The sequence below is a fragment of the Metarhizium album genome, assembly GCF_000804445.1.
Source record: "Metarhizium album ARSEF 1941 chromosome Unknown scaffold_28, whole genome shotgun sequence".
NCBI classification, from domain to species: Eukaryota; Fungi; Ascomycota; class Sordariomycetes; order Hypocreales; family Clavicipitaceae; genus Metarhizium; species Metarhizium album.
Window position 1 is genome coordinate 164881 of NW_024467602.1, and position 24955 is coordinate 189835.

The window sequence follows — 24955 nt, forward strand, 5'->3', positions numbered from 1 at the left end:
TGCGCCGCTACGATGCTGTCACAACGACTACCCAGGCATATGTATACATTCGGCGGACTACTTACGTGACACGCAGATGGTTGACGACGCCACAGGACATTAGTTACGTGGCGCAACACCAGGCAACTCTCGACCGTTGACCTCCGTACTCCGTAAGTCATCTATTAATCCACACGCCACACCTGTGCCTCACCAGCCCCACGGTGCGTGACCGACCTTTGACCCGGCTGGTCCGTGCGCAGGCCCCGCGAGCAAGCGGCGCACAAAATTAATTCTTCCAAAATCCATCGATTCCGCAACTCGTGCCTCGTCAAGACTCTGTACAGACAGACCGTTCGAACTGCCGCCAAAATGCCTCGCGAGGTCGCCGATATCAAGAAGGTTCGTCTGCGATTTCTCAATTGCCTCCACCATCTATGACTTTTCCCTTCTCGCCACTAACAGCCATTTGCAGTTCATCGAGATCTGCCGTCGGAAGGACGCTTCCTGTATGTATTTTATTTGGACGCATACCACCGTCATTGATGGATAGTTTCCTGGGAGCAGCCCCCCCGCCCCCCATAAAGAGGATCGCGAGAGTTTCAGAAACGCTACCTGCACCTACTGGGATTGAATTCTGACCCGATGAAACTTTGCAGCCGCGCGGATCAAGAAGAACAAGAAATCAAACAACGTCAAGTTCAAGGTCCGCTGCCAGTCTCACCTGTACACCCTGGTGCTCAAGGACACCGACAAGGCCGAGAAATTGAAGCAGAGCCTGCCTCCCAGTACGCGCCGCCCCGCGCTGCCCCTTCTCTCCAACAACGCTGCCCGTCCTGCGTGTGATCTCGTTGGATGGCAGATCGCCGCAAGGCAAATATTGAAACGGGCCTGATTTTTGCTGACGTGTGTCATTTCTTTTTGCAGATCTGACCATTGCCGAGGTTGGTAAGAAGAACTGAGCAGGATGACGGGCCCAGAGAGGAGATAGAGCTGCGGGTTGGAAACGGGGTGGTGATTGATGACGACGAAAAACACAAACAGGAATCTACATGCACCAACGGGCGTCTCGGGGTACCTTTTCATTTCATGTGCTCAGAACGCGCGCACTCGCATAGAGCCGAACGAGGACGATTTTTGAAGCACACTTCCAAAAGCACACGTCGAACGGTTCCCTCTCGTGTGGCGGCAATGCCGTGTTCTGCGCCGACTGCCCAGTGCCAGGACAGAGAAAAAGAAAGGGGCTTAAAATACAGTACGTGCGACAAGAAGCCTACACGACATGCCTGAAGCGCCTTTGTTCGCTCCTGTCCCCCAAGGCAATCAGCTTCCGCACGCCGTCATCGGCCAGTCTGTCCGTCCAAAACACAACCAACTCCTCGTGACCATGCAGCTTCTCAATGCTCCACCCAGCCCAGAGTTTCTGCTCGTCGTCCATGAGATACGCGTTCCTCTCCCCCATCTCATACGCCTCCTGTAGCTTATCCCTCTTGCGCCCGGGCTCGACAGTAATCCTGACCACGTTGAAGGCCTCCTTGTCCAGAAACGCCCCCCGTAGTTGGTCGTCCCTGCCGGCGGGACGCAAGTGCAGCAGCCGCACAGAGCCACAGCCGGGCTTGATGTAGTGCGACAGCTTGGCATTGCACACCTGGTTATCGGGGGAGCGGATCCATTCGCCGTGTTCCTCGGGTGAGTCCCACGATGCCGTGACGAGCAGGGACGGCGGGTCGCTCTGCTCAATGTACATGCTGCTCATGCTGCTGTCGGGAGACAGGCTACGCGGGTGGTTCACCTGCGCCCAGCTGTCCTGCACCTCCTGCACCTCCATGAGCGCCTCAAGGAAGTCGAGCTCGTCGAAGCCGCCGCGGCGGAGGCGGATGATGGCGAACTCGGTGACGGGCATGGCGGGGAAGCAGGCGTGCGCGCGTCAAGACCCAAGACCGATGACGGTGAAGGTGAAGGTGAAGGTGACGGTCACGTCTGTGATTGCATGCGAGCGTCCACGTCCGCTCTGCCCTTTGTGCTGGAACTTCCGGCACAGCCTTTCGCTGCTGACGTATGCAGTTGCTGAATGCGTATGGTGGCGTCTTGTCCAGCTAGGCAGCTTGACGGCGCGTGGGAATGTCGGCGCTTGTGACGGCGGGGGGGCAGACATGCCGATGATTTTTGTCGTCGTTTCCTTCTACATCTTTCGGGTGCGTCATGTGATGTCGCGTCTTGTCGGTTCGCTCTGTGAGGTTGAGATTTGCGCAACAATACGGGAGTACGGAGTTGACTGCATTGACGTCGGCTTGGTTGGGTTGCATTTGTCGAACTGTTCTTGTTACGAGACAGAGGCCGGCGCTCTGCACCCCCGCCTGAGCCACACCGCCTGCCGCAGCCACACCAACTTCAGGTGCCAATCTGTCGCATAGCATACAACTACGTACCTGCAGTAAAACTTGGTCTAGGATCCATGCGGCGACATTGCTCTGCCACAGGTGTTTATACCCCCCTTCGGTTGACTCCTTTCCTGCCCTGCCATTTACATTACAAAATCTGCCAGGGACAGAGACATGCATTCAACTTGACTTGCGCATCTTCAAGTCGGTTGCATTTTTCCGACGATGAGCCCGTGATGCTCGAGTTGGGCCAGCAGAACATACTGGTGGTAAACGACATGCCGCCGTGATTTTTATCTCGCCACTCTCGCCTACAACCATAGAGGAGAGCGCTGGCAAAGACGTCGAGCAAGTGCGTGCTCCAAGGGCCTCCTCCCGAATTCGGAAAGAAAAAAAACATCATCCCCCCTTCCTGCCTGAGATGAAAGTCTTTCGAAGCATGGGCCTGTTTACCTACCTAGGTGCCTACCTAGGTCTAAGCAGGTATGTTTCTACAACCATCTCCAGTACTTCAAGACCAGTATTTCAAGACCAGTATCGTTCTGAATCCTGACATTCATCGCGTATTGGCCCTCCCTCGCTCATTCAACGACACCACAAACACTCTCGCAATGTCCTGGCCCGGGCTACCCGCCGAGATTCGCCGACACATCTTGGAGCAACTCTTCAACGCTGCGCGTGCCCACGGGGAGCCGCTTTCTGGATACACGGTTGTCTCGCTTGAGTTTCAGGCCTTCTTAGAAGGGCGCCTCTACTACAGCCTGGACGTCCGGCCACGCGAGCTCGGCACGTTCATGGCGGTATTCAACAAGGTGTACCGAAGGAAATATGTTCAACGCCTCGGCTTGGTGCTCAATCTCCCCTGCCAGACAATTCCAAGTCCAATCGGTTGGCAGTCTCACATGCCAGAGCACAGGCCCTTGTTGCTGATGTTGCTCATCTACACCGGCGGGCCTGACCGCCGCCCTATCCTTCCTGGCCTCAGAGCTCAACAGAGATTGGATAACTCCATCTTCATCACTGGTGTACGTTCTCTCTTTCGCCTCCTGGCAACGTGGACGCGAGAGCAAGTCACAAGCCGAGGGATACTGCTCGAAATCATCGCAGATGCAAAGAGCTATTGGCAAACCATGGGAGAAAATATGCAACGACTCAATGGACCTCGGCGCATCCATAGCACACAAATTGTGGATGGGCGACTGATGTCTGCAAGCATTGATATCCCCCCGAGGGAATGGCAAAGAACTCTCAAGGCCGCCGAGTTAGATTTTCACTTTGAGCTCGGCCTGTATGGTGGAAGCCGTGGCAAGGGCAAAGACGAGGACGAGGACGAGGACGAGGACAAGGAAAGGGGAAGGAGATGGAGGCCAAGGCGCCGCGAGCCTCCGTTTCCGAAAGTCAGAGTCGTCACCGCATTGACCATTCGACGCAGAACTATTCGGCGGTTCCACCCCAAGGCAGTACAAGCCATTGTACAGAGTCTCCCTTGCCTTGAAGATCTTGACTGGCATATCCGGCCCTATCCAACATTGAGCATTTACAGGACATTTGAACAAGACCTGAATCGAGTATTGCTGGTTTTGCCCTCGTCAATGCAGCAGGTGCACGTTACCCAGGTCCATGATTATGTGCTGGAGCAGGGGGAGACCAACGTCGACTACCAACGCGCCGACGCCGTTTTCCGGTACATATGGCGGACCAAGCTATCTCAACTCCAAGGCCTCTCTCTCGAATACAAAGCTCGCACGCTCGAATCAGAAATGAAGCACAGCGCCACGCTGTGGCCAAATTTGGAGAGGCTCGTCCTCAGGCCGAGAGGGTCCATCAGCAACCACGCGCCAACAGAGGACTTCAACCGTCTGATGCAAAACGCTGCTCAGGTGGTGCGACGGATGCCGAAACTACGGTTCCTGATGATATATGACACTACCGGACTCACCATGGGCTGCCTCGTCTGCAGAATTCTAGAATCCAGTCTGGCTATTGGTATCAAATGCAGCTGGCGCTGTCATATAAACACGGCCACCATGGAAGCCTGGGATGTCACCGCAGGGGCACGTCGGCTGTACGATATCGGATAGAATCGCGAGCTGCTAACTGTTGAAGTGATTTTTGCTTATGTCATCTTACAAAGGGCGTAAGTATCCGTCTGGATTCCAGGGCACAGAAGCTGGACTAGTAATAGATTTACACTTGGGAAGCTATCACAAACGGGGCAGACTAGGGCTTCCAGTACACGCATAGATAAGCAATGAATCACCTATCGGACATTGAAATCCCCTGTTCATTTCGCTTCAAAAACGAGCACGCGTGCGAGACTGTTGAGCTGCTGGAACAGTGTGAAGGGGCCCCTTGTGGCGTGGACTGGTGTACCCGGCATCTGGGGGAATGCAGACCGTGGCATGGGCCTGCTTTGCTTGCCTTTGTTTCACTCGTTCGGCAAGGGACAGTCAGATCTGTCGGCGGCGTGGCCTACGGTTGCTGCAGGGCTTTGGCGAAGTCTTGACGGGCCGTGCAGGTGAGTACTTGAGTACTTGGTGAAGTAAAGTATGGTGTAGCCGGGGGCGGGGGTTCGTCTCATCCATTACTAATAATAAGTACCTACCTACTTAAGGTAGGTACTTAATTAGGAACGTGGTTACTAGTCAACGACGCTGCTGCCAATCAGCGCCGGCCGTCAACCACGTTGGTGCATCCTTCCCCTCATCCGAGGTCTCGTCTTGCTTGGTCCTTCTTCCATCCCTCCATCCTTGTTGTTCGTCGCGGCACGGCAGATGCACCCTTGGGACGACACGGTGTCGGGGACTGTGGGCATGGTGGGATCGAACTAGTGCCGCGATCGGCGGGAGCGTCGTGCGGCATCGAGCAGCCGGCAGCCGTTTGGTATACTTGACTTGATGCTGGTATACTTCACTTGATGCTGGGAGGACTAGACTAATGCCGGCACTACTCGGCTTGATGCTACAAGGTCCTGTTTCCCCTTTGTCCCCCTGCTTAAAAAAATCAAAAGTTCCCAACACCGCCGCGTCTGTAGCGCGCGCGTGAAACCGGGTATTTGCCCTCGCGTTCCGGGACCAAGTATGCCTGCATGACTCGGGAACGAGATTGACGTTTCAAAAAGCTTGACAATGGCGATTCGTGCGCAGGCGTTGCTCCTTGGCGTGCGCCGCCCCTGTTCTGCCCTGGAAATACAAATTCGCCGCCATAAAGTGATCGCTTGCGCCGGCAAGGGGAAATGAAAAAAACGTGGAAAACAAAAATATAACCTGACGAGCTCTGAGCTGGTTTCAGATGGACCGGCACCCCTCGTTCCAGGCCAACTACGAGGTTGGCCTGGAGGGCTGGTCCGTGTCGTGGAGGCTGGGGGCTGCCGAGCGCGGGCGATAGAGCTCGAGCTCGTCCTTGTGGACTTTGAGACAGTCGAGCGGACGGCTTCTCCCGGGGGTTCTCGAGCCTCTGGACATGTGCGGGTAGCTGCCGCTGCCGCTGCCGTATCTCTCGAATGCGTCGCTGCGTCGGCTGCCGACGACGTAGTCGTAGACAGGCTTTATGGGCGGCACGCTGCCGCAGACGATGATGACGAAGAGTTCCGAGGCAGACCAGATGTGCAAGGAACACGTCTCCCCTGGTGCGCGTCGGCAGGAAAGACTCATGGGTCAGCCAAGAAGGGGACGACGAAGTAGGACGCTCGAGGCGTAGTAGAACGTACATGTTACGTCGGAGCGTCTGCTCAGCAACAGCAGATATCTGGTCTTGATGGCCGCAAAGACGGCCGCGGTGAAGGACAGTCCAAGGAGGACGCACAGCCCGAGTTTCCTCCACCGGCCCAGTTCCAGGTTGTACATGAAGGTCACCGGCAGCAGGGCCAGGAAGACGTCGGCGAGGATATTCCAGCCTGGAGAGAGAGGTGAGGTCAGCCCGGCCGCCGAGAGGTCAAGAGGGTGCAAAAGGGGACCGCGCCCGGGGAAGGGGAGGGGACCTACTGGAGAGGAAGATGGCGAACCCGGTCTGGACGGCAGGCGGCCAGCACGTTGCCTTGCCTTGGGCTATCAAGCCCGGCGCCCACAGGGCTTCCACGGGGGAGCACTGGACAAAGGTGAGGACGACGTTGATGGCGGCGATGACAAAGGCCGAGCCCATGGCGAACATGACGAGGCGCTTGCGCCAGTAAGCCGTGTCCCAGATGACGCGCAGGAGAAGGAGGCCGACCGAGACCTTGCCCGTGGCGAATCCCATGACGACGAACGGATGCGATATCCAGCTCCATTTGGCCGTCTCGAGCCTCTGCTCCGGCGAGAGGTAGAACTGATGGCGCATGCCCCCAACGTCAACGACTCTTGTCAGGCAACCTGCGTATGTGACGTACAGTAACTAGCGACGGCGTCAGCGGCGTCTGCTCCCCTCGCAAACGACAGCGCCAGGCGAGCTGGCAAAGTTGGGGGGGACCGACTTACAAGAGTGACGAGCATCATCAGGTCATCCCATCCCGTCGATTTTCGCATCCGTCTTCCCAACAGCCGCAGGCCCACGATGATTGTGCCGACACTCGCCGTGACCCAGAACAGCACCAGGGATTGGGGGCCGCGGTCGACATCGCCGCCTGCAGGCTCATCATCTTCAACCATGGCCTTGAGCGAAGTTGGGACTTGCCGTTTTGAGGGAGGCAGAACAAGGCTCATATGATGGACAACATGACCAAGGCAGCCCTTTTCCCAGTTGTAAAACGAGGCAAGAGGGAGACGGGGACATCAGCCCAGAAGCGGACCAGAAGACGGGTTTCTTCGGTGCCAGAGCTTGATATCCCCGTGCGTGACACCCGGTGATGACGACTTGTAGTCTGTGTTGATCTTCGAGTTGGCCGGTGGAGCCGGCAGTTGATGCCGCCCAATGATCAAAGCTCATTGTCTGGACTCCCAGGGAAGTGGGGAAAGGGGAGGGACGACGACGGGGACGACGACGTCGACGACGCAAGATGTGTCCAAGATTAGCCGGGATGCAGACCCATGTACGCACAGACGATGGCCTCGCAGGACGCTTAGGACGTGGTCCGTTGGGTCCCGACTCCCCGGGCATTGTTCCCCAGGCACGGCTTCAGACGATCTTGGCCACCGACTGGCAGAGGGCGTGTTGAACGTCGCACCGGCTTTGGCCATGCCAGGAACAGAGAGGCCAAGTGGGCTGAGGCTGGTCGGCAATGCCACGTCCATGGTGATGTAAGCAAGAAAACCACCCTCGAGGGTTGCTCATTTGTCAACCCTTCGGGAAAACATGGCGCCGTGCATGCCGAGAAAAATCATGTGGCTTTTAGCTTCACGTACCGGACCGGACCGGGTACGACGAGGCACGAAACACGCCTTGGGATTGCGCCAAGGCCAACAACTTGACCGTGGACCGTGGACAAGATGCTCCTCCTCACAGCCTCCGTCCCCCCGCCGCGGCAGTCGTCAAAGCAACTCGCGGGAACAAACAGCGCTCTAGAATCGGAATGGCCCGACACGCCGCAGGTCCAGGGAACACACGAGAAGGGTTCCTCCCTCCGCCAAAGGGGCCATCAACACGCATTCTTTACATTTGCATCGTCGCAACTCCATCTCATCATGTCCCAAGCGACATGCCCGTCTGGGTCAACTCACGGCACTGTAAATTCAAAGAGTCTTGCCCCATCCCCCCTTCACGACACACCTGCCTGTCAACAACACATCACCGAGCACCAAGCGGTGCTGGGTACTCTGTACGAGCATCATCCTTCCACGTCCCACGATGCGCTCCCCAAGGGGCAACGACACCGACTCCGCATGTCCTCCCACACCTCGAGCGCCAGCATTGACATCATCCCGCCCTGAATCCCCGTGTCCCAAAACAGGTCACTCCCCGCCGCTGATTGGCCCGACCAATCTGTCACGAGCCCACCGCCATTGGTCCCCGTCCAAGGAAGAAAAAAAAGACCACCATCCAGCACAAGATGTGTATACAAACACCAAGCAAACTCACGTACACGCACCAGAAACCATTGCACGATTCCCCATTCTCAATTCAACCTGCCTGTCCTGTACCACGCACACTCGCCCAATCATGCCCGAGCCCGCGCCAACCAACAGCACGCCGCCGCCGCCGCCGTTACTGCTACAACTACACAGGGTATGCATGTACAAGACGCGGCGGACGCTCCTTAGCAATCGGCTTGCTGGTCATGACGTATCCCATCCTGTGCGACGTGCGGTACGAAACGCTGCATCACGTCCTCAGACACCGGCCCCTGTGGACACAGGTGCTCCTCAGCCTCGTCCTCAACCGCATCGTTGACCTGTTCTTCATGGTACGTGCGTCCCGAGCTGTTCGTTTCCGCCGCCGCCCCCCCAGGCAAGTGCCGTCATGCTGACGACAACAACGTACAGCTCGGCCTGGCGGGGGCTTTTCTTCCCGACGGGAGGGGCCAAATCTCCGCAGTGGTCTCATCCCCGTCGGTCTCGGCCGCTGCATTGCCGTGGTGCTGGTGTGGAGCGGCCTGGCGGGCGGCGACCTCGAGTACTGCGCCATCCTGGTAGGCCATCAACTCGGTGCTGCAAATGGTCCTGTTCGCGCCCCATGGCCGTCTTCTTCATTCGCGTCGTCGGGCATGGTGACGGCGACGGCGACGGCTGGGCCTCTGATCGAGGTTCCCGTTTTGGTTGGACTGGTGTATTTGGCGGGATGGATTGGGTGCCGGTGGAAATGGGAGGCGTGAGCGGCTTGCTGCGGCCTGTCCGTCCGTCCGTCCGTCCGTCCGTCCTTGATGATAGTCACTGATCGATATTGCCGTGGACGGCGTGGAATAGAATCGGCCCCTGTCCAGAGACCACGTCCAGAGACCACGCCGCGCCAGACATGCCAGTCAGTGTTCACCGCCGCGGGACGCCCACGACCCCCAGAAATGTAGCCCGTGATAAACACGCGACGCGCATCATGGAAAGTTGCCGTGTCCTTCGCTCTCCAGTATCTCGAACAGCAGAGTGTTGTTCACCAAACACTCTTGCTGTCCACGACATCCCAGCCGCGCCTTGGCAGCTCCCGCATCGCCGTGGCCCTGCATCTCGGCAATGATGGCCGCCGCCGCACTGCACGACATTTCCATGGGCGACGAAAAACCCTGCACCAGGCCAGCAGCGGCCGGCGAAGAGGTGGGCGTGACGGCGCGCGTGCTGGTCTCGACCGTCGACGGGCTGGTCGCCTCGGACGCCGTCGCCGTGCATCGGGCCTTGCCCTCGCAGCAAGAACTCTGCTGGAGCGTCGCCAACGCCAGCACATCCAGCGGCGTGTGCCTTCGAGAAGCCGTCGAGCCGGGGACGTATTTGCGCTCCGCGCGGCCGCCGGCAGCAAAGACGGGCTGCTGGACTCCCGGCACGCACTGCGGATACGCGCCGGCGCCGGCGCCGCCCGCACCCTGCGGCGGCACGACCTTGACGTCCCCCGACGCCTCGTCGTCCCTCTGATCGTGGTGAACAGGCCGCATGCTGACGCTCGACAAGGCCTCGGCGGCCTCTCGGTCCTGGCAGGCGGCCAGGAAGGCGTCCATGTCGGCCTCGCTGACGCCCAGGCTCGCCAGCATCATCTTGAGCCTCGAGTTCTCGAGGGCCACGGTCCGAGCGGCATGCTGCATCTCGAGCGTCGCCTCGACGCCCCGCCGCTCGTACTCCTGCACCTTGCGCTCGAGGTTTTCCACGTACTCTTTTCGCCGGGCCCGCGAGCGCCGCTGGTTGTCGCGGATGCGGATCGCCGACGCGGACTGATCTTGCGCCTGTGTCTGTGCCTGTGCCTGTGCCTGTGCCTGTGCCTGTGCCTGTGCCTCGAGGCGCGGGATGCTTGTTAGCCCAGCGGTCCATGAGGTTGGGAGGACAGAGCCGACCAGGTCAACGTAGGGGAAGTTGGGCGCGGCGTCAGCCTCAGACCCGCCAATCGCAGGCAGCGATGGCAATGGAGGGCACTGCAATTTGCAATTGGACACGACGTCTTCGTCTTGGTCCTCGTCTTGGTCTTGGTCCTGGCCTTGGTCCCCCTCGTGATGTGCCCCGGCCACGGCCACTCGACGCTTTTCCGCCAGACCCTACGAGCAAACGTCGGGGGTGGGGGGGAGGAAAAAGTAGTCATACCTTTGCGTTTGCCATTGTATATTCCTGCAAGCAATCTGACGTCTGGACGGTACGGGATCGCTGAGGTGTTTTGGGCCAGGCTGGGAGTCGGAGCTCGGAGAGACAAAATTCTGACTTGCATGCGGAGTGGAGTCGCATTTAGACTTGGACCGTTGGCCAGCAAACCGGTTGACGGGCGTCATCCCATTTTCCCTCTTTTTTTTTTTTTTTTTTCCTCCTACACCCCGCCAGCCAGTGGGGACTCGGTGACAAACACAAACTGCCACTGACCCCCGCAGCGCAAGGGTTAGGGTTGCAGGCCAACCTCATGTCCCCGTCAAAGGTGCTCACTCAATCGAGTACGTGATGCTGTTGCGTGGCTTGTGCACACAATCCAGATAAGTTCGATTCTATAAATACGGGGTATCATTCTACGTAGACGCCTTGTCATGCACGCGCTTGCCTCGTCTCCTTCCTGGCCAACATGGCCGGCCTCAGCATTAATTCGTCATCTAAACAATCGCCTTCGTGTCCTCGTTGAAAATCTCTCCACGCCGCTGCCCTGCTGTGCGTGCCACAGCTGCTGCACGCCCACGCCCCGACTCTCCCCAGACAGCTTGTATCGTCGCCACGCCTCCCGCAGGTGGTCTGGCCGCATCGGACCTCGCCTGACCTCGGGCTCCCCCGCCCCGTCGTTGGCCCCGTCGTCCGTTGACGGCGGCGGCGTCGGCAGATCCGTCTGCTTCTCGCCCGCAGAGATCCACTCGCCCTGCACGTTTCGCGCCGCCTCGATGATCTCGCCGGCGAACAGCTTGGCGACCGCCTTGACCGCCGTGCTGACCATTTGCGGCACCGACTGCGACACCGTCGCGTTGACCACCTGAGCCGCAAGTTAGCATTGTGCGCAGCCGTGGCAGACAAGCCCTGGGCGTCGCCCGCCTTACCCTCTTGACGACGGCGTCGGACAGCTTGGCGGCTCGCCACAGCTCGTATCGGTTGTACTGCTCGCTGTCAAAGGCCTCCACCAGCATGGCTCTCAGCCGGATCTCTTCCTGCTTCTGTTCCTGCGTACGGGCGCCCGACGCCTCCACCGCCATTTCCCCATTCTCCTCGTCGTCCTCGTCGTCCTCGGCCTCCTTGTCGCCACCCTGTCCGCTCACGCTGGTGGGCGCTCTGCCCCCGACCAGGCTTGGCGTCCCTTCGCCCTCGTCGCCCTTTGCGTTCTTGGACTTGCGGCCTCTCTTCTTCCTCGCGACTCCGCTGGCTGCTGCGCTGTGGGCGCCGCCGCTCACGATGGAGGTGGCGTCGACGGATGGCGATCGCGCATACGGGGATCTGCCCTCGGGCGGGAAGGAAGTCTGCCGTAGCGGATGGGCAGGGGCCGAAGATTGTGACAGGCTGGAAGGCTTCCGACGCTTGATGGGGGGGGCGTTACCGTCCAGAGGAGACGGTCGCTTCTTGTTGGGAAGCTGTGCTGGCGACGGATTCGGCGGCGACAAGGCCAATGGCGAGGTAGCGTACGGCGGCGAAGCCATGGTCACTTGAAATCTCCAAGCGGAGCCTCATGGGCGTTCTGTTTGATTTCCAATAGCGCGCCCTTGAGCGGAGCAGTATGTGTGGTGAAGGAGGTCGCGCAGACGGCAGCGCGGACTGACTGGAGACTCCCTCTCATCACGTGATGACCTCCTTCGGTGAAGCTTGTGACCTACCCTGTGCTCTGTGTCCAAGCCAGCTCACATCATCCCCCAATAATTTCCAACTACTAGGAACGCTTTTGTCCTCGTGTAGGGATAGCCAAGACCGGCAAAGGTACATCAGTCTACAAATAATGTAGCTGTTCTGTCTTCAACGTTTAGAATCACCACGGTATTGGCATGCCTCCTCGCTTGTCTACACGAGAAGAGGCCAAGCAACCAATTTCGGCACACCTGGACACGGTCGAGGATTCCACGACAGAAGCCATGACGTGGTGTCAGGTAAACCACAAACCACGCTCTGAATAGATGCCCCTCGGTCTGGCCGGGTCGCACACAAGTAATCCGGCCACGAAACTCCAGCAGATGGCGACCAAAGCACCCACGGGCCTTTCCAAGGTACGCTCATCTACGAGTCCACATCGCGTTCCCTTTTTTTGCACATCGAACCCTTCTGTGATTCAGCCTTACTTCTCTAGGCAATTCAACCTCAATTCGACTGTGCCAAGGTCCGCTATGTACGTTTGTTTACGAACCATCAGACTAGAAACCAAGAGACAGCAACTCTCGCCAGCAAAATGCCCCTCGTCAAGAGCGCATTCGTAAAACTCCAGCCTTCCTCCCTGCCTGCTCTAAAAAGGAGCGTTCCCATTTTCCTACCCGTCATACACCACGACAATAGCGCTGGTACTCGTACACTATACACCCATGTATCTTGTAAGGAGCAAAATCAAAGAAACAGAAGCACCATAACCCCTTTCAAGCCCCTCATGTCGAAAGACAAAATAAACAAACGATACTCCCAAGTTTTTGGAACCCGGTTTTCCCTCGCGACTGGAACCCAAGACATGATTCGCATCTATTCTCCATCTATCATTGCATCGAGGTCATTTCTTTCGCTCTCGAGTGATTCTGCAGTCACCGTCTCTGTTGTATTGTCATTGTCCTTTTTCTTGCCCACTTCGTCATCTTCTTGGTTCGTCATTTCTTTGAACATTTGCTCCACGCTTCCCTCGTCCTGTCTGGACGTCTCATCAACCTCAATTGGGGTGACTGAGCGTCTGCTCTGACTTATTGAAGCTCGTTTGGGGCCCCAAACGTCTGAACCCCAGATCTGCTCGGCTTCTTTGCGGCCCCTTGCTGTACGACCGAGGATTTCAAGCGCCTCCCTCTTACCATTATCACTTTCTAGGTCAACATCCTCTTCCGGTAGGCCCCGAACCAGCCCTTCTTCCAAGCCGACAGTCATGTTATTCGTAAAGATGGGGACCCTGGAGCCAAGGAGCCCCGCCTGCAGGCCGCTTCCCACATCGGTAGGGTCCGCTCTGGCTCGATCCTCGTTTGAGGAGATCCCCGGGTGATTCAGATGTCCGCGGGGGGAGCTGGCTGAGCTGGCGTTTCCGCCCGATCCAACGTAAAATGTCGGCCCACCATATGCAGAACTGCCCGACGGGGGCAACAGCGCTGCGCCGAGATTTTGTGCGGCAGCGGCAGCAGCAGCTGCTGCCGCCGCCGCCGCCGCCGCCGCCTCAGCGTTTGCCGCCTTGCGCCGCAAACTGTTTGCTTTACCTTTGGCATGCTCAGGTAGGTCGTCGGGATTATCGACACCGTACTCGGCCAACATCTTCTGTAGCTTGGTTGGACGTGGTTTGCGTGTGCTGAGAGAGACTTCAAGAATGGGTGGCGGCTCTGGAGCGACTGGACACCACTTGTGCAATTCCTGACGGAAGAAATTCGTCTCATACGAAAGGAGTACTTCGGCGCCTTCAAGCTTTCGAAGGTAGAACCGCTGTGTCTCCAGCTCGGCTTCTGTCGAAACGATTGGATTACACAGCCGTGCAATGTGGTCGCGAAAATATTGGGCATTGTCAATGATGCGGTTCAAGACATCCTCCTCCTCTGGCTGGAATGGCAATTGAGGAATCTCATCTGTTAAACTAATAAGATCCTCCAATTTTGGGCGGGCTGCGTCGCGAGGAATCTTCGTTCGCCAATCGCAAATGGGGCAGGTGTACTTGTCATCCTCCTTGACCTTGCCACGGGCAATCTTCAAGCATTTGTAGTGATACCTGCGGATATTGAAATTAGGAAAGTTGAATCAAACAGCTGGTTCGCGTTGGAAATACTTACCACTCATGGCACAGTTCGCACTCAATCATCATGCCAGCCTCCACCTTTCGACAGATGCAAAATACTTGCCTGGTGCGATCTTCAAAACGCGTACCCGTCTGCTCAGGGGTTACTTCGCGAGAAACTGGTTCAGCGGGTTGGCGCGGTGTGTCCTTGTCCACATCAAAACAGTCCATATTGCGTTCCAGAACATAGTCGAGATGACTCTTTAGAATATGAAGAGGGGCATTTGACTTCCCGAACAATTTCTTTCCCCTACGCATCCAATCTTCGTGACGCTTGCGTTCATTTTCGAGGTCGATTGTGCCGGTTGGTTTCGAGTTGAGCTCATCAACGTTTTTTATTATGTCCACAACCTCTGCGTACTTGGGCCTCTTCCTGAATTCTGTGCTTCGGCAGCGCTCGGTAATGTCCATAATCTGGCGATGTGCCTCGCGCTGCTTATGTAGAATCCTGTCGACTTCAGCGAGGGTTTCGTGAGACACAGGGAGGGCGTTTGCCTGAACTTGGTTGGAAAGCGCCTCCAGCTGCGGGTAATGCACGACGGCGGCGTGGATAAGCTCCTTTGCCTTGGCTTCCCAAGTCTCACCAGCTAGCTTCTGGTCAGAATAAAACTTGACATGGTCGTTGTAACCGGGGACCCCAAGTCGCTTGCCATCCTCAATCAGCTCCGTGACGTCTTTTAGCGACAGGAACAAGCCGCGGCTTGAACGAGCCTTCTGATTCCACCGCATCTGCTCCAAGACTCTGGAGAGACGATCGACTTCAGGTGTGTCCACATTGAAGCTCCGGCCTTCCTCAAGCAACTCTTCAATGGTCTCCATGGAGATGGTGGCCGTATTCTCGAGGGCTCGAGCTGCGTTGAGCTGGAATTCCTTAATGGCTGTAGCTCGCTCCTGCAGTTGACCAATCTCGGGACATTCAAATCCAATGTGTTCTGCTTCGCGGAGCAGGCGATCAATGTTGCTCACATTGCGGGACTCGCGCTCTTTTTGGTCTTGATATGCGCTACCAATTGATTTGCGCATGCCACTCTGCCAAGCCTTTTCGTTCTTTCGGCGGTTTTGTTGCTTACGCACAATATAGTTCGTGGCCTCTTCAACCCAGTCGTTGCATCGATCGACGAATTCTTTCAAAATAGGTAGGGATGGAAGATCAAAGGGAACCCGTTCGCCTTCGTGGAGGAGAGCTCGAAGAGACTTTAGCGACGGGTTTGTTTCATCGTCAAGCAATTTGGCGTACTTGTCTTCCCACAGTTCCGGCGTCCGCGCCTTCTCAATTACCTTCTCATATACGGCAGCCATGGCCTCGCCGGTAACTCTGTAGAACAAGGTGTGGTCTTCGCCGGCAAGACGCTGCTCTTCGGTCAGGTCGCAACACGGGTGAGACCCTGCGTGCAAGATGCAGACTGTTTTGCCGGTGCGTCCGCACTTGAGCCTGGACAGAAACGCAAATGCTTTGCAGTAAGCACAACACTGCTCCTCTTCCTCGAGAACGTCATGATCTTCGACTTTGAAAGTCAGGGGACAGCCGCTGTCGTCTTCCACGGAGCCGGTAATGGGGCACTTATGGGGACAAGCTTCTACATGTTTAGCCAGGAACTCCGCTCGTTGTGCCTGCTCACGTTTTCGAATGCAGTCCAATGCAGGCCCCAGCCACTTGGCTGTCTGGATGGATAAGCCCGCCGTTGTATTTCCATCCGCAGCGGTCCATAAAAGTTCGTCGTGCGAGAAGCAGGGTTGTTTCCTGAAGAGTTGTAGTCGTTCGACTCCTGCAAGTCCAAATGGTTCCCAATCAAATGGTGCGAAATTAACTGCTTCATTAAAATTGAACCCGTGATTAAATCCGGCATGGTATGCCTGTGGAAATGTAATGACGAATTGACCTGCGCGTTGGTCAAGAGCATAAACTCTCACCCCAGCCTTTTTCAGTTGCTCGGGGGTGAGCAATGTGACAAGCTGGAACAATAAATCTGGCTGTGTTTCAAACAGCTCGGGAACGGCTTCCCTCATGGCCGCCTCGAACTTCTCTGCATCCTCTCCTGGAATGCCGTACCACGTCTTCGTTGCTCCAAAGTGCTGGTAGTTGGCAGAGTAGGCATAGTGATCTTCGTTATGCCAGCAAAACGTAGAAAAAATCATGCCCACGTACACCCAGGGCACCGTCATGCCAGAAATGTCAGATTTGATGTGCCGGAAAAGACTCTCGGGGTGAAGGGGAAGAATATTGAGATTCCAAGGATCGGAGGCATATGGGTTGTTTGGGTTCCTTTCCAAGGTGGGAAAACCCGAGCCATGCGTAGTACAATGTATATCCGCACCATATTCAACTTCCACGGTTTCTTCGAGATCTGCAACCAACCGCCAGAACTCAGTTTCAACATCCTCCTCGGTGACAGGCCGAAGACAGTTGAGCGTGTGATCAAAGGGCATCTTCTTTTCAAAATAGCCCTGCTTGAAGTCGTTTGCCTTTTGTTGAAATTGTTTCAACGAGTAAAGACCGCCCTCTTCGAAGCCGAACTGGCCGTCGCCTACAAGACACCTCGGGCAATTCCATTCTGAATCAGGCCTGCGCTTCACTGGGGGGTCCAGACAAGGTCCATGATAAGCATTATCACATGATTCGCAGACAAGGAGAGCCCCATTACCCTCTCCACGGCCACAGTTTTCACACCGCTCTCCCGAAGGCATGGTCTCGTCTTTCGGAATTCGTGGAATAGATGGCCGGAAGGGTGTCATGTGAGAGCCAGCAACCGTAGGCACAGGTTCCCGTTTGATGCGTTTACTACGTCTGCTGCTGCCTTCACCATCTTCCATATCCGTGTCCACATCCTTCTTGGCCGTGTCGGTCGGGTCTCCGACTTGGCGTTTCAGGGAAGCAGTGAGATTCAGGCCAGACCCTCGAGGGTCGGGTGTATTGCTAGCGGAAGCCGCCGGGCTGCCGAGTTGTTTGAAATCTGGCGTGTTTCTGGCTTCACCGTTGGCAGATTTCGAGGCGGCGTTCACTGGAGTGAATGCGCTGGAATTGATGGCCTTGAACCCTCCCGTCGAAGGGGGCGTAGGAGCTGGTGGCGGGGCATCGAGCATAGTGGTGTCGCGATCGGCCCCCCTTTTTGAGCCATTCAGACTGCCCTGCGAGGCATCTGATGCCTGTCTGGCTGGTGAGTCGCCTTTCGTGCTGGATGGCGTGTTCACATGAGATTTCTTGGCTGGGGTGTTGGCCGGGCTAGGCGTTAATGGTCCGCCGTATTCTTGTTCTAGCTGCTGATGCACACCTGGTTTGGCAAGTCGTAGATATTCCTCATACGGACAGAGCCATCGTTGGTATGAATTCTTCAAGGAAGTTGACAGCGATGACATGATCTTGCCGCTGTAGCCCAGATCTCGTCCAATTTCGGCCCATTTTTTCAACTTGCAGACTTTGTCGAAGCCGCCACGTGATTCAACGGCTTTCTTTAGGCGGTACAAGTCTAGTGGTTTCTTATCAACATATGGTAATCGGTGTAAATTGCTCCCTTGCTGTTTGTGGAATTTGGAAAGACCATCAAGATAGGTGAGGCTTGCTCGAGTGCCTGCAAAGGTTAGGCTGCAGGTTCCCACGATCGATCTCGCTCGTGGCCTTTTTACTTACTTCCCTCCACAGAATTGAGCTCTTGTTTTCTAGTTCGGAAGTGAAATTTCTTTGGGTAATGTTAGTTTTGTGATTCGGCACATGTCAGTTGTTGGGCCAGCACAAGTGCGGATGGGTGTACCTCTGTGTCAATGGCAAAATCAGGATTCCATGAATCTGGCGGAATTATTTTGCATATACCATACTGCGAGGCTTCAGGCGTAATCTTCTTCATATACTCCAACGGATCTCGCCACTCCTCCTCGGTCGGACAGTAGGTGGGTGCCTCGGAAGTGCCGTGGGGACGTGACTTTTTCTGCAGAGACTCGCGCACCGCCGTCGGCTGACCGCGCCGTTCGACCGAGGTGAGATCCAGCCCCGTGCTAGCCATCGAGCTCAAAGGGATCTGTGAATTGGCGGGATGATAGCCATTTGTGTTCACTTTGCGCTTCGGCCTTGACGATGACTGGGTCGCCGACGATGCTGTGGCCGGCGAGTTGCGAGAACTGACATTGGCGCTATTAACGCCAGCGGTTGTCATTGCGGCCGTGGACATTGGCGCCATGATTGATTCAAAGGGGGCCCCGAGAAGCGTGATGATCTCGGCAGTGGCGGGCGTCGACGCACAGCTGAGGGAGGTCGATGGAATCGGTTTCGCGCGGGGAATAGACGAATGTGTTGCTGTCGTTGCTCATGGGGCGTGCCTATGGGTGACTAGCTGCGTGCATCGTAGCGATGGCCTTGTGTGTTCGACAGACGTGTTGACTACAAGTCTCTGTCGTTGCAGTGTGCAGCAGGATGTCGGTTTCGCAAAGGGACGAAGGAGATAAATGAATCGGATCGAAGGACGGAAGAGAAGACAAAATAGCCTCGACGAGTGCCTAGCGTACAGCGTGAACAAATTGTCGACCCCGAACTAGGAAAAAAAGGTTCAAGCGGCGCGACGCAATCGCCCATATGGCTCGCACTAATACAAAATCATGCGACTTACGATTATAAAAGAGCAGCAACGGGGAAGCTCGCATGCGAGGGATATAATTAAAGGACAAACGGAACCCTCAGCGCAGAGCAAAGACCCCGACAGTGTTGCAGTCGAGGAATCATGTGGCCTCTGGGTCGTGGGTCGAGTGTAGATGTTGGTGTGCAAGGTGGAAGGGAAGACGGCAGGAGGGATGGGGTCGCGGTTGACTCTGGGAGTCAATGGTCTGGTGTGAGAGAGAGAGAGAGAGGAGAGTCAAGACCACGGCCAGGTGCAGCCGCAGCCCGGCCCCGAGGTGCTCAACCTTCCCTCTGCTGTTTTCTGCTTGTATGGCTCAAGTCCGGTGCACACTGTACCCCGTATCGGCTAATGAAGTAGCCGTCACCCTCGGTCGGTCATATTTTGCCCGTGGCTAAAAGTATCCATACTTGCTCAAGATGCAAAGTGGGCCCGAACCGGAGGATTGGGAGACCCGCTTTTGTGAATCCGACGAGAGCGGCGATTCTCGCACCAGTCGGTAGCAGCCTTGTAAAGTTCCATAGCACGTATTCTTCTGCCTTTTGTCATTTCGTTCGCCTCGGCCCATCAGACGAACGCCCAGAGGTGAAATGGCGACCGTGAAAGCGTGGATGGAAGTGGATGGAACTCAGGCGGATGACGCACACGAATGCAGACCATCACTGCTACTGCCAACCCTGCGATATGCCACGAGTCCCATGAACCGCTCGGCCCGCCGTCCGCCTTCATCAGACAGACGTACCCGGCACAATCTGGGGAACATTGAACAGCAAATCGTGTCCAGTACCCGCATGCACCGTCTGCAATAGCAAGTTGTTTTGACGCCGCAGCAGCAGGGCGATAATGGACTACATACACTACAATCAGCCCTCAGCAGCTCGTTCAAGTCCAAGATGCCTACATCATGCAGGTTCAAGTCCAAGATGCCTACATCATACGTGTCATGTCGTGCCATCAAAGCCATTCACCAACGTGGCGCCGCCTAAACGATCCCACAATGGGAAGACATTAGACTCATCTGTTCGCTCATGCCCTCACACACACTTGCTAAAATACAGACACGGGATGCTATGCTGCGACTATCTTGTTCGCTTTTTCTACCGCCCTGACTAGCTTCTGGACCTCCTTCGGTCCACGCACACGCAAACTCAGTTCCTTGACCATATCACCCCATCTGACAGGCGCCCCACACGACGGGCATGAGCAACGGTCCGGTATGATGTGAATGGTATTTTCTCCCGAGAGCGCATGTCTACTCCAGCAGTCCAGATGGCCCATGGCTTCGCATTTGCCGTTTGGACACATGCCATGCAGGCCCTTGCCTGATTCGAGCTCCTCCGCACAGTGAACACAGTTGCCCTCTTGCTCAAAGTTAACCACATCATGCGCCTTGACGACATATTCCGCCATGGGGCTATAATCCACAGGCAATGCGTGAATGGCCCCCCCAGATGACGAAGAACCGCTCACATTGTGTCCATGACCAAAATCGGTCATGATTTCGAGACCCTCTCGGCAAGGCCTTGGTGCAGCCTTTATCGTGGAGCCCCACGCCGCGTAGGCTTCCCTTGTGAGAAAATGTAAATTCAACGGCCACCTCGCAAAACTCGGCACACTGGTGAGCAGATGGACGTTGGACATGATGGACTTCAAGCTGTGCAGTGGGCGCCTGGGCATGCCATTCTTCTTTCTCCGTGTTGAGATGCTGAGACGCGACTCATCCGGTATATGCAGAGAGAGATGGGGATTTGTCAGTGCCCACCTGACAGAGTGGTTAGCAAAACGCGCGTGCGTGGTATACGCAAGATTCTCTGCTATCTCATGGGAAATCGGGTCAAGGGGGAAGCCAAGTAGGTAGGCGAAGACAGGTCTTACTCGAATTTGAGCGCTGAAACCATGCTAGGAAATCCAGACACTAAAACAATCATTTCCCAGGGCCGCAAATTATCGCGCGATGTGCGTGCCGCACCGCCTTTAGAATCGCCATTATGTTGCTTCAGACGACGCGGGGGGTTCGGTGTCGAGCCAATATACAGAGACGCGTGTCTCACGGTTGAGCGAAGAACGTAGACCGTGTATAGCGCCGGCAGAGGTTTTGTGACGTGATTCATGCCTGATGATGGGTAACTTCAAACATTATGACATTTTGAACCTTCTTGGTTGGCGTATGCTTTCTTGTTGACTGTCACTGGTCAAGGGGATGCCTGAGGAGCGTTACTCATGGACCAATAGGAGCCGCGTGCTTTTTTTTTCGCTGGCCCCGCGCTCCTGCAACACGCGATGACACAATATCTCACAAACACACGCCTCGAAGACGCTGATTCAACGAATGCCTCAATTGTGAGAGGATTAGGCCTTTTGACTTGGAAACAGAGCTAACTGGGATCCTGCCTATTATCACCTGACAGGGACAACTTGGCGCGAAGCATGCTCGAATTGCTTCCACCGATTCGTACCAGAGCATGATACCTATGTTGGCTCAGAGGGTATAGCATCGCATCGCATCCCTGCACCACATCTTCCATTGACCCAGGCGAATGGCACATGATTACGTGGATATCTTGCCACGTTTTTTTCGGGAAAAGCCTTCAAGCGGAAGATCGTTTACGTCGTGTCCGAAGGCGTCCCCAATCTTCCACTAAATGAGGGCAAGTCCCAGGATAAGGTATAACGGCGAATATAGTCGCGGGAATCGTAGTGCAGTTGGGCTTGTCGACAAGCTGGAACGACTGGATAAGAACCTACGCCAACCTCATGTGGGCATTGGCCACGGAGTAAGCCAGCGGCAGCGGAGCGTTGAGAATTTGCTCTGTTCCGTTAAAACCATCATTGTCTCGTGACAACAACCCAACCCCCATGGCTTGTCAAGTTGCGAGCGACAGCCAGGTGTTCTTCGCGTCCTGTTGTCGACTACGGTCTTCATGAGTGCCGAACAAGATCTGTGAACTCCCAGGGGCACATTTACCAACAGCTTGGCCAGATTCTTCATCAGCCCTCGAGGATTCTGCTGTGCCATGGGAAGCCCGAAAAAGACACCTGTTGTATCCCACCTGGTAGGCTTGTCCCAGCGTTTCTCGGCCTCGTGTGCCACTGTTGGCAGATGCCCGGCTCTGCCTTGCGGGTCCTCGTAGTGTGTGAAAAGCTCGTGGCATAGCCGGTGCTTCAACGCGAACTGATTGTAACGCAGCTCGCCGAGACAGCCGCAAACGTGAGGGAATATCACGTCCGGCAAGATACCTTCCATGAAGCAGCATGAAAAACGAGGCCATCTAGAATGGAGATGAAGATGTCGAGACCCGTACTATTCCTACATTAACATATATAAGGCTTGAACATATTCTACAGAAGAAGCAAGAGAAAAAAAAAATAAACCCAGAAATGATTTAAAAGAATGTACACTCACAAAAAGACCCTCCAACTTGTCAACAGCCTCACTCCGTGTAATGCAGCTATTGCTAGGCAGATTTTTGACTTTGTCCGCCATCTCAATACCAACATATTTCTCAGACCACTCAGATGAAAGCAGCCCCCCCCTCAGAACCTGGATACTTTTGCTCCCTAATAAGGTAGCTTCTACAATGGGCTGGATGGTCCAAGAATTATAGAGTTATCTCGAAATCTAGATATAGGAAACGGGAAACGGGGAGAAGGGTCGGAGAAAATAGTCAAAAACAAAAGAGTGTTTATGAATGCTTTCCGCGAAATCAATACAACGCCGCCATCTGAAAGCTCCCTCGTGTCAACAATGTCGTCAAGAAACCGTGCTGCATGTTGTCGAAACACAACAACGTCAAGACTTGGCTATGAAGCAGAGCACGGGACAGACGATGGGACGAAACCAACTGATAAAAGGCGGAAGGCCGAATTGGCCACCACAGATTGTCATTTTTTCAAACTTTCCACGCGTCCCTGTCACACCCTTGTATTCATTTTGTAGCCAGTGGTGAATCTAATTTTATTGGATTGAACGGCGGAAGTGTTGATCGTTTATCAGACTCACAGTTCACAGCCATCGGCGACCACTCATGTCTCGGGCGAACTTTGGCGCCGCAACGTCATAGGTAAAGTAGGCTTTTGTTTTCATTTCCACTCGTCTCGCTTGATTGTTTCGAGCTTGTTCGAAATATCATACATCCGTTTGTCTGACCTAAATCACGCCGCTTGACGCATACTAATTACATGGTGTGTATAGGTAGGTGATAGCTCGCTTGGTCTTACAACAACCCTTGCTTCTGTAAATCGTAGTACACCTTTTCGGGCATGACATTACCCTCGCCATCCTCCATTTGCACGACACTACCCTCGTCCAGCTTCGACTTCTTCTTTTCTTTCTGCATCTTCTCCCAAAGCTTGACTGCCTCGTCCATCTTGGTGATGTCCCGAAACAATGTCGGATTCGTAATTCCCAGACACTTGAGGTTGTATATATGACGAGACTCGTTGAAGTGCTTTTCGAATGCTCGTCGGCCCTTGTACACGTAGTTGCCGCAGATTTCGCACGGAAACTCCACGCCCAGGCCGTGCAGCCGGTAAAGCCAAAAGGGGATCGGCTTGCCGTCCCATCCTAACGGAACTTTGAGAGGGTTGTAAATTTTGTCTTCATCGTCGTCGTCCTCTCCTTCGCCGTCTTCGGCGGCTTCTAGCGGCACATCGGAGGCGTTGAGGAGATTTTCGAGTTCCTGCTCTCGTTCCCGTTTTGTCATGCCTTGCTTTCGCTCGACGTTAACGCGAGTGTCGCTTCGTTCCGTACTCATTAGACTGGCCAGTTTCTTGACGCGATGCTCGCGCTCAGCAATGGCCCTTTCCTTTAACCTCGTCGATGAAACGACAATTGACTTTGAATCTCCCGATCCAACAGCTGCATCCTGTTGTCGTTGTTGACGCTGCTCGGCTGCTTTGATATGTTTTCGCCCAGTCAGGTGGTTCTTGTATACATTTTCGTTTTTGAATTCCTTTTCACAGTCTTCGCACCAGATGGCCTCGGCATTGGTCAGAGCCGCCTTCGAGCTGTACGTCGCTGGTTCAATCTCCCATTCCGCAACCTCACCCTTCTCCCAAAGCGTGCCAAACTCTTCGTCGAATTCTAGGAGGATGTTATCCGGATTCTCCAGCGGACGCGTCTTTCGCGCGAAATCTTCGAGATACTGTGCCAGGTCTCCAACATAGTTGAAGTACTGATCCGTCATCTTGTCGCCTCGCTTGACGCCGCCATGGCCAGAAGTGAAATTATCAAAGTGCTCCAGATATTGCAAATATGTGAGCCTCTTGACATTGGGGAGATTTAGAAATGACTCATAGCATGTATTGAGGTCGAAGAACCGCCCGAATGCTTCCTCCCCGGAGAATATTGTGTCTGCTACCGTTGCGACAGGGGCGGACGGGTCGCCTCTCCTCTGATTGTATCTTTGCTCCGAGTTTTCCGCCTGCTCGTTGGGGTATCTGGCATGGTGTTCGCGAATGTCGCCGAGTTGCTTGTAGAACGCATCGAAGGGATCGCCAGCGTTTAGTTCTTGGAGTTCTGCTGCCCGGGCTCCGCTCTCGTCCTTGTACAGGTTCAACAGGTTTTTTGACTGCTTTTGAATCTGGTCGAGAAGCTGGGCTATTTCATGGTCTCGGTTTAAGCGATCGCGAATCTTTTCAACAACCTGCATCAGTCTGATTCGGCGAATGGTTTCACAAACGGAATTACTCACATGCTTTGGCTCCTCGCGGACGCGATCAGCGATGCCTTGTTCTAGCCGCTCCAGGTCCTCGTGAATGTATCTTTGCTCCTCTAGCACGTACATCTTGACAGCCGCTTTTCACAAGCGACTAATGATTAAGCGATCTAGAGCGACACACACACACACACTCCCTTTCTCACAGGCCAAAAGGAAAAAAAAGTTGGGTCGTGAAGGCGTAGAACTTTCGTTGCTTCAGCTAAAGGTTTGCGCAGCCCATCACCGTTGTGGAGGGCGACAATCCACACTCTGCCGAAGTAAACCCGGCCATTCACCAGCTCCCGATTTTTTTTTGGGGGGCGGTTGCAGCTCATCTCGACACCACAACCCATTGTCGTTT

General features: G+C 55.2%; 9 protein-coding genes across 9 annotated transcripts; 3 read left to right on the top strand and 6 right to left on the bottom strand.

Annotated features, from left to right (window-relative positions):
• Nucleotides 1-351: 351 nt before the first annotated feature.
• MAM_07186 (Ribosomal protein L38e) lies at nt 352-941 on the top strand (the record flags this gene model as incomplete). The annotated part of the gene is made up of 4 exons (XM_040825984.1): nt 352-381; nt 455-488; nt 639-767; nt 907-941. The coding sequence occupies 4 exons, from the start codon at nt 352-354 to the stop codon at nt 939-941; spliced, it is 228 nt and encodes a 75-aa protein (XP_040676025.1).
• Nucleotides 942-1252: 311 nt separating this feature from the next.
• MAM_07187 (uncharacterized protein) lies at nt 1253-1882 on the bottom strand (the record flags this gene model as incomplete). The annotated part of the gene is made up of 1 exon (XM_040825985.1): nt 1253-1882. One exon carries the CDS (start codon nt 1880-1882, stop codon nt 1253-1255), a length of 630 nt encoding a protein of 209 aa, XP_040676026.1.
• Nucleotides 1883-2971: 1089 nt separating this feature from the next.
• On the top strand, nt 2972-4441 carry MAM_07188 (uncharacterized protein; the record flags this gene model as incomplete). Its single annotated transcript, XM_040825986.1, has 1 exon — nt 2972-4441. One exon carries the CDS (start codon nt 2972-2974, stop codon nt 4439-4441), a length of 1470 nt encoding a protein of 489 aa, XP_040676027.1.
• Nucleotides 4442-5680: 1239 nt separating this feature from the next.
• MAM_07189 (uncharacterized protein) lies at nt 5681-6985 on the bottom strand (the record flags this gene model as incomplete). The annotated part of the gene is made up of 4 exons (XM_040825987.1): nt 5681-5985; nt 6070-6255; nt 6344-6731; nt 6815-6985. 4 exons carry the CDS (start codon nt 6983-6985, stop codon nt 5681-5683), a joined length of 1050 nt encoding a protein of 349 aa, XP_040676028.1.
• Nucleotides 6986-8550: 1565 nt separating this feature from the next.
• MAM_07190 (Bile acid:sodium symporter) lies at nt 8551-9084 on the top strand (the record flags this gene model as incomplete). Its single annotated transcript, XM_040825988.1, has 2 exons — nt 8551-8680; nt 8756-9084. The coding sequence occupies 2 exons, from the start codon at nt 8551-8553 to the stop codon at nt 9082-9084; spliced, it is 459 nt and encodes a 152-aa protein (XP_040676029.1).
• Nucleotides 9085-9300: 216 nt separating this feature from the next.
• On the bottom strand, nt 9301-10501 carry MAM_07191 (uncharacterized protein; the record flags this gene model as incomplete). The annotated part of the gene is made up of 2 exons (XM_040825989.1): nt 9301-10440; nt 10487-10501. The coding sequence occupies 2 exons, from the start codon at nt 10499-10501 to the stop codon at nt 9301-9303; spliced, it is 1155 nt and encodes a 384-aa protein (XP_040676030.1).
• Nucleotides 10502-10973: 472 nt separating this feature from the next.
• MAM_07192 (transcription initiation factor TFIID subunit 11) lies at nt 10974-12000 on the bottom strand (the record flags this gene model as incomplete). Its single annotated transcript, XM_040825990.1, has 2 exons — nt 10974-11345; nt 11410-12000. The coding sequence occupies 2 exons, from the start codon at nt 11998-12000 to the stop codon at nt 10974-10976; spliced, it is 963 nt and encodes a 320-aa protein (XP_040676031.1).
• Nucleotides 12001-13018: 1018 nt separating this feature from the next.
• On the bottom strand, nt 13019-18463 carry MAM_07193 (PHD transcription factor; the record flags this gene model as incomplete). The annotated part of the gene is made up of 4 exons (XM_040825991.1): nt 13019-14228; nt 14290-17860; nt 17920-17968; nt 18041-18463. 4 exons carry the CDS (start codon nt 18461-18463, stop codon nt 13019-13021), a joined length of 5253 nt encoding a protein of 1750 aa, XP_040676032.1.
• Nucleotides 18464-23109: 4646 nt separating this feature from the next.
• Nucleotides 23110-24681, bottom strand: MAM_07194 (splicing factor 3A subunit 3; the record flags this gene model as incomplete). Its single annotated transcript, XM_040825992.1, has 1 exon — nt 23110-24681. The coding sequence occupies one exon, from the start codon at nt 24679-24681 to the stop codon at nt 23110-23112; it is 1572 nt and encodes a 523-aa protein (XP_040676033.1).
• Nucleotides 24682-24955: the final 274 nt, after the last annotated feature.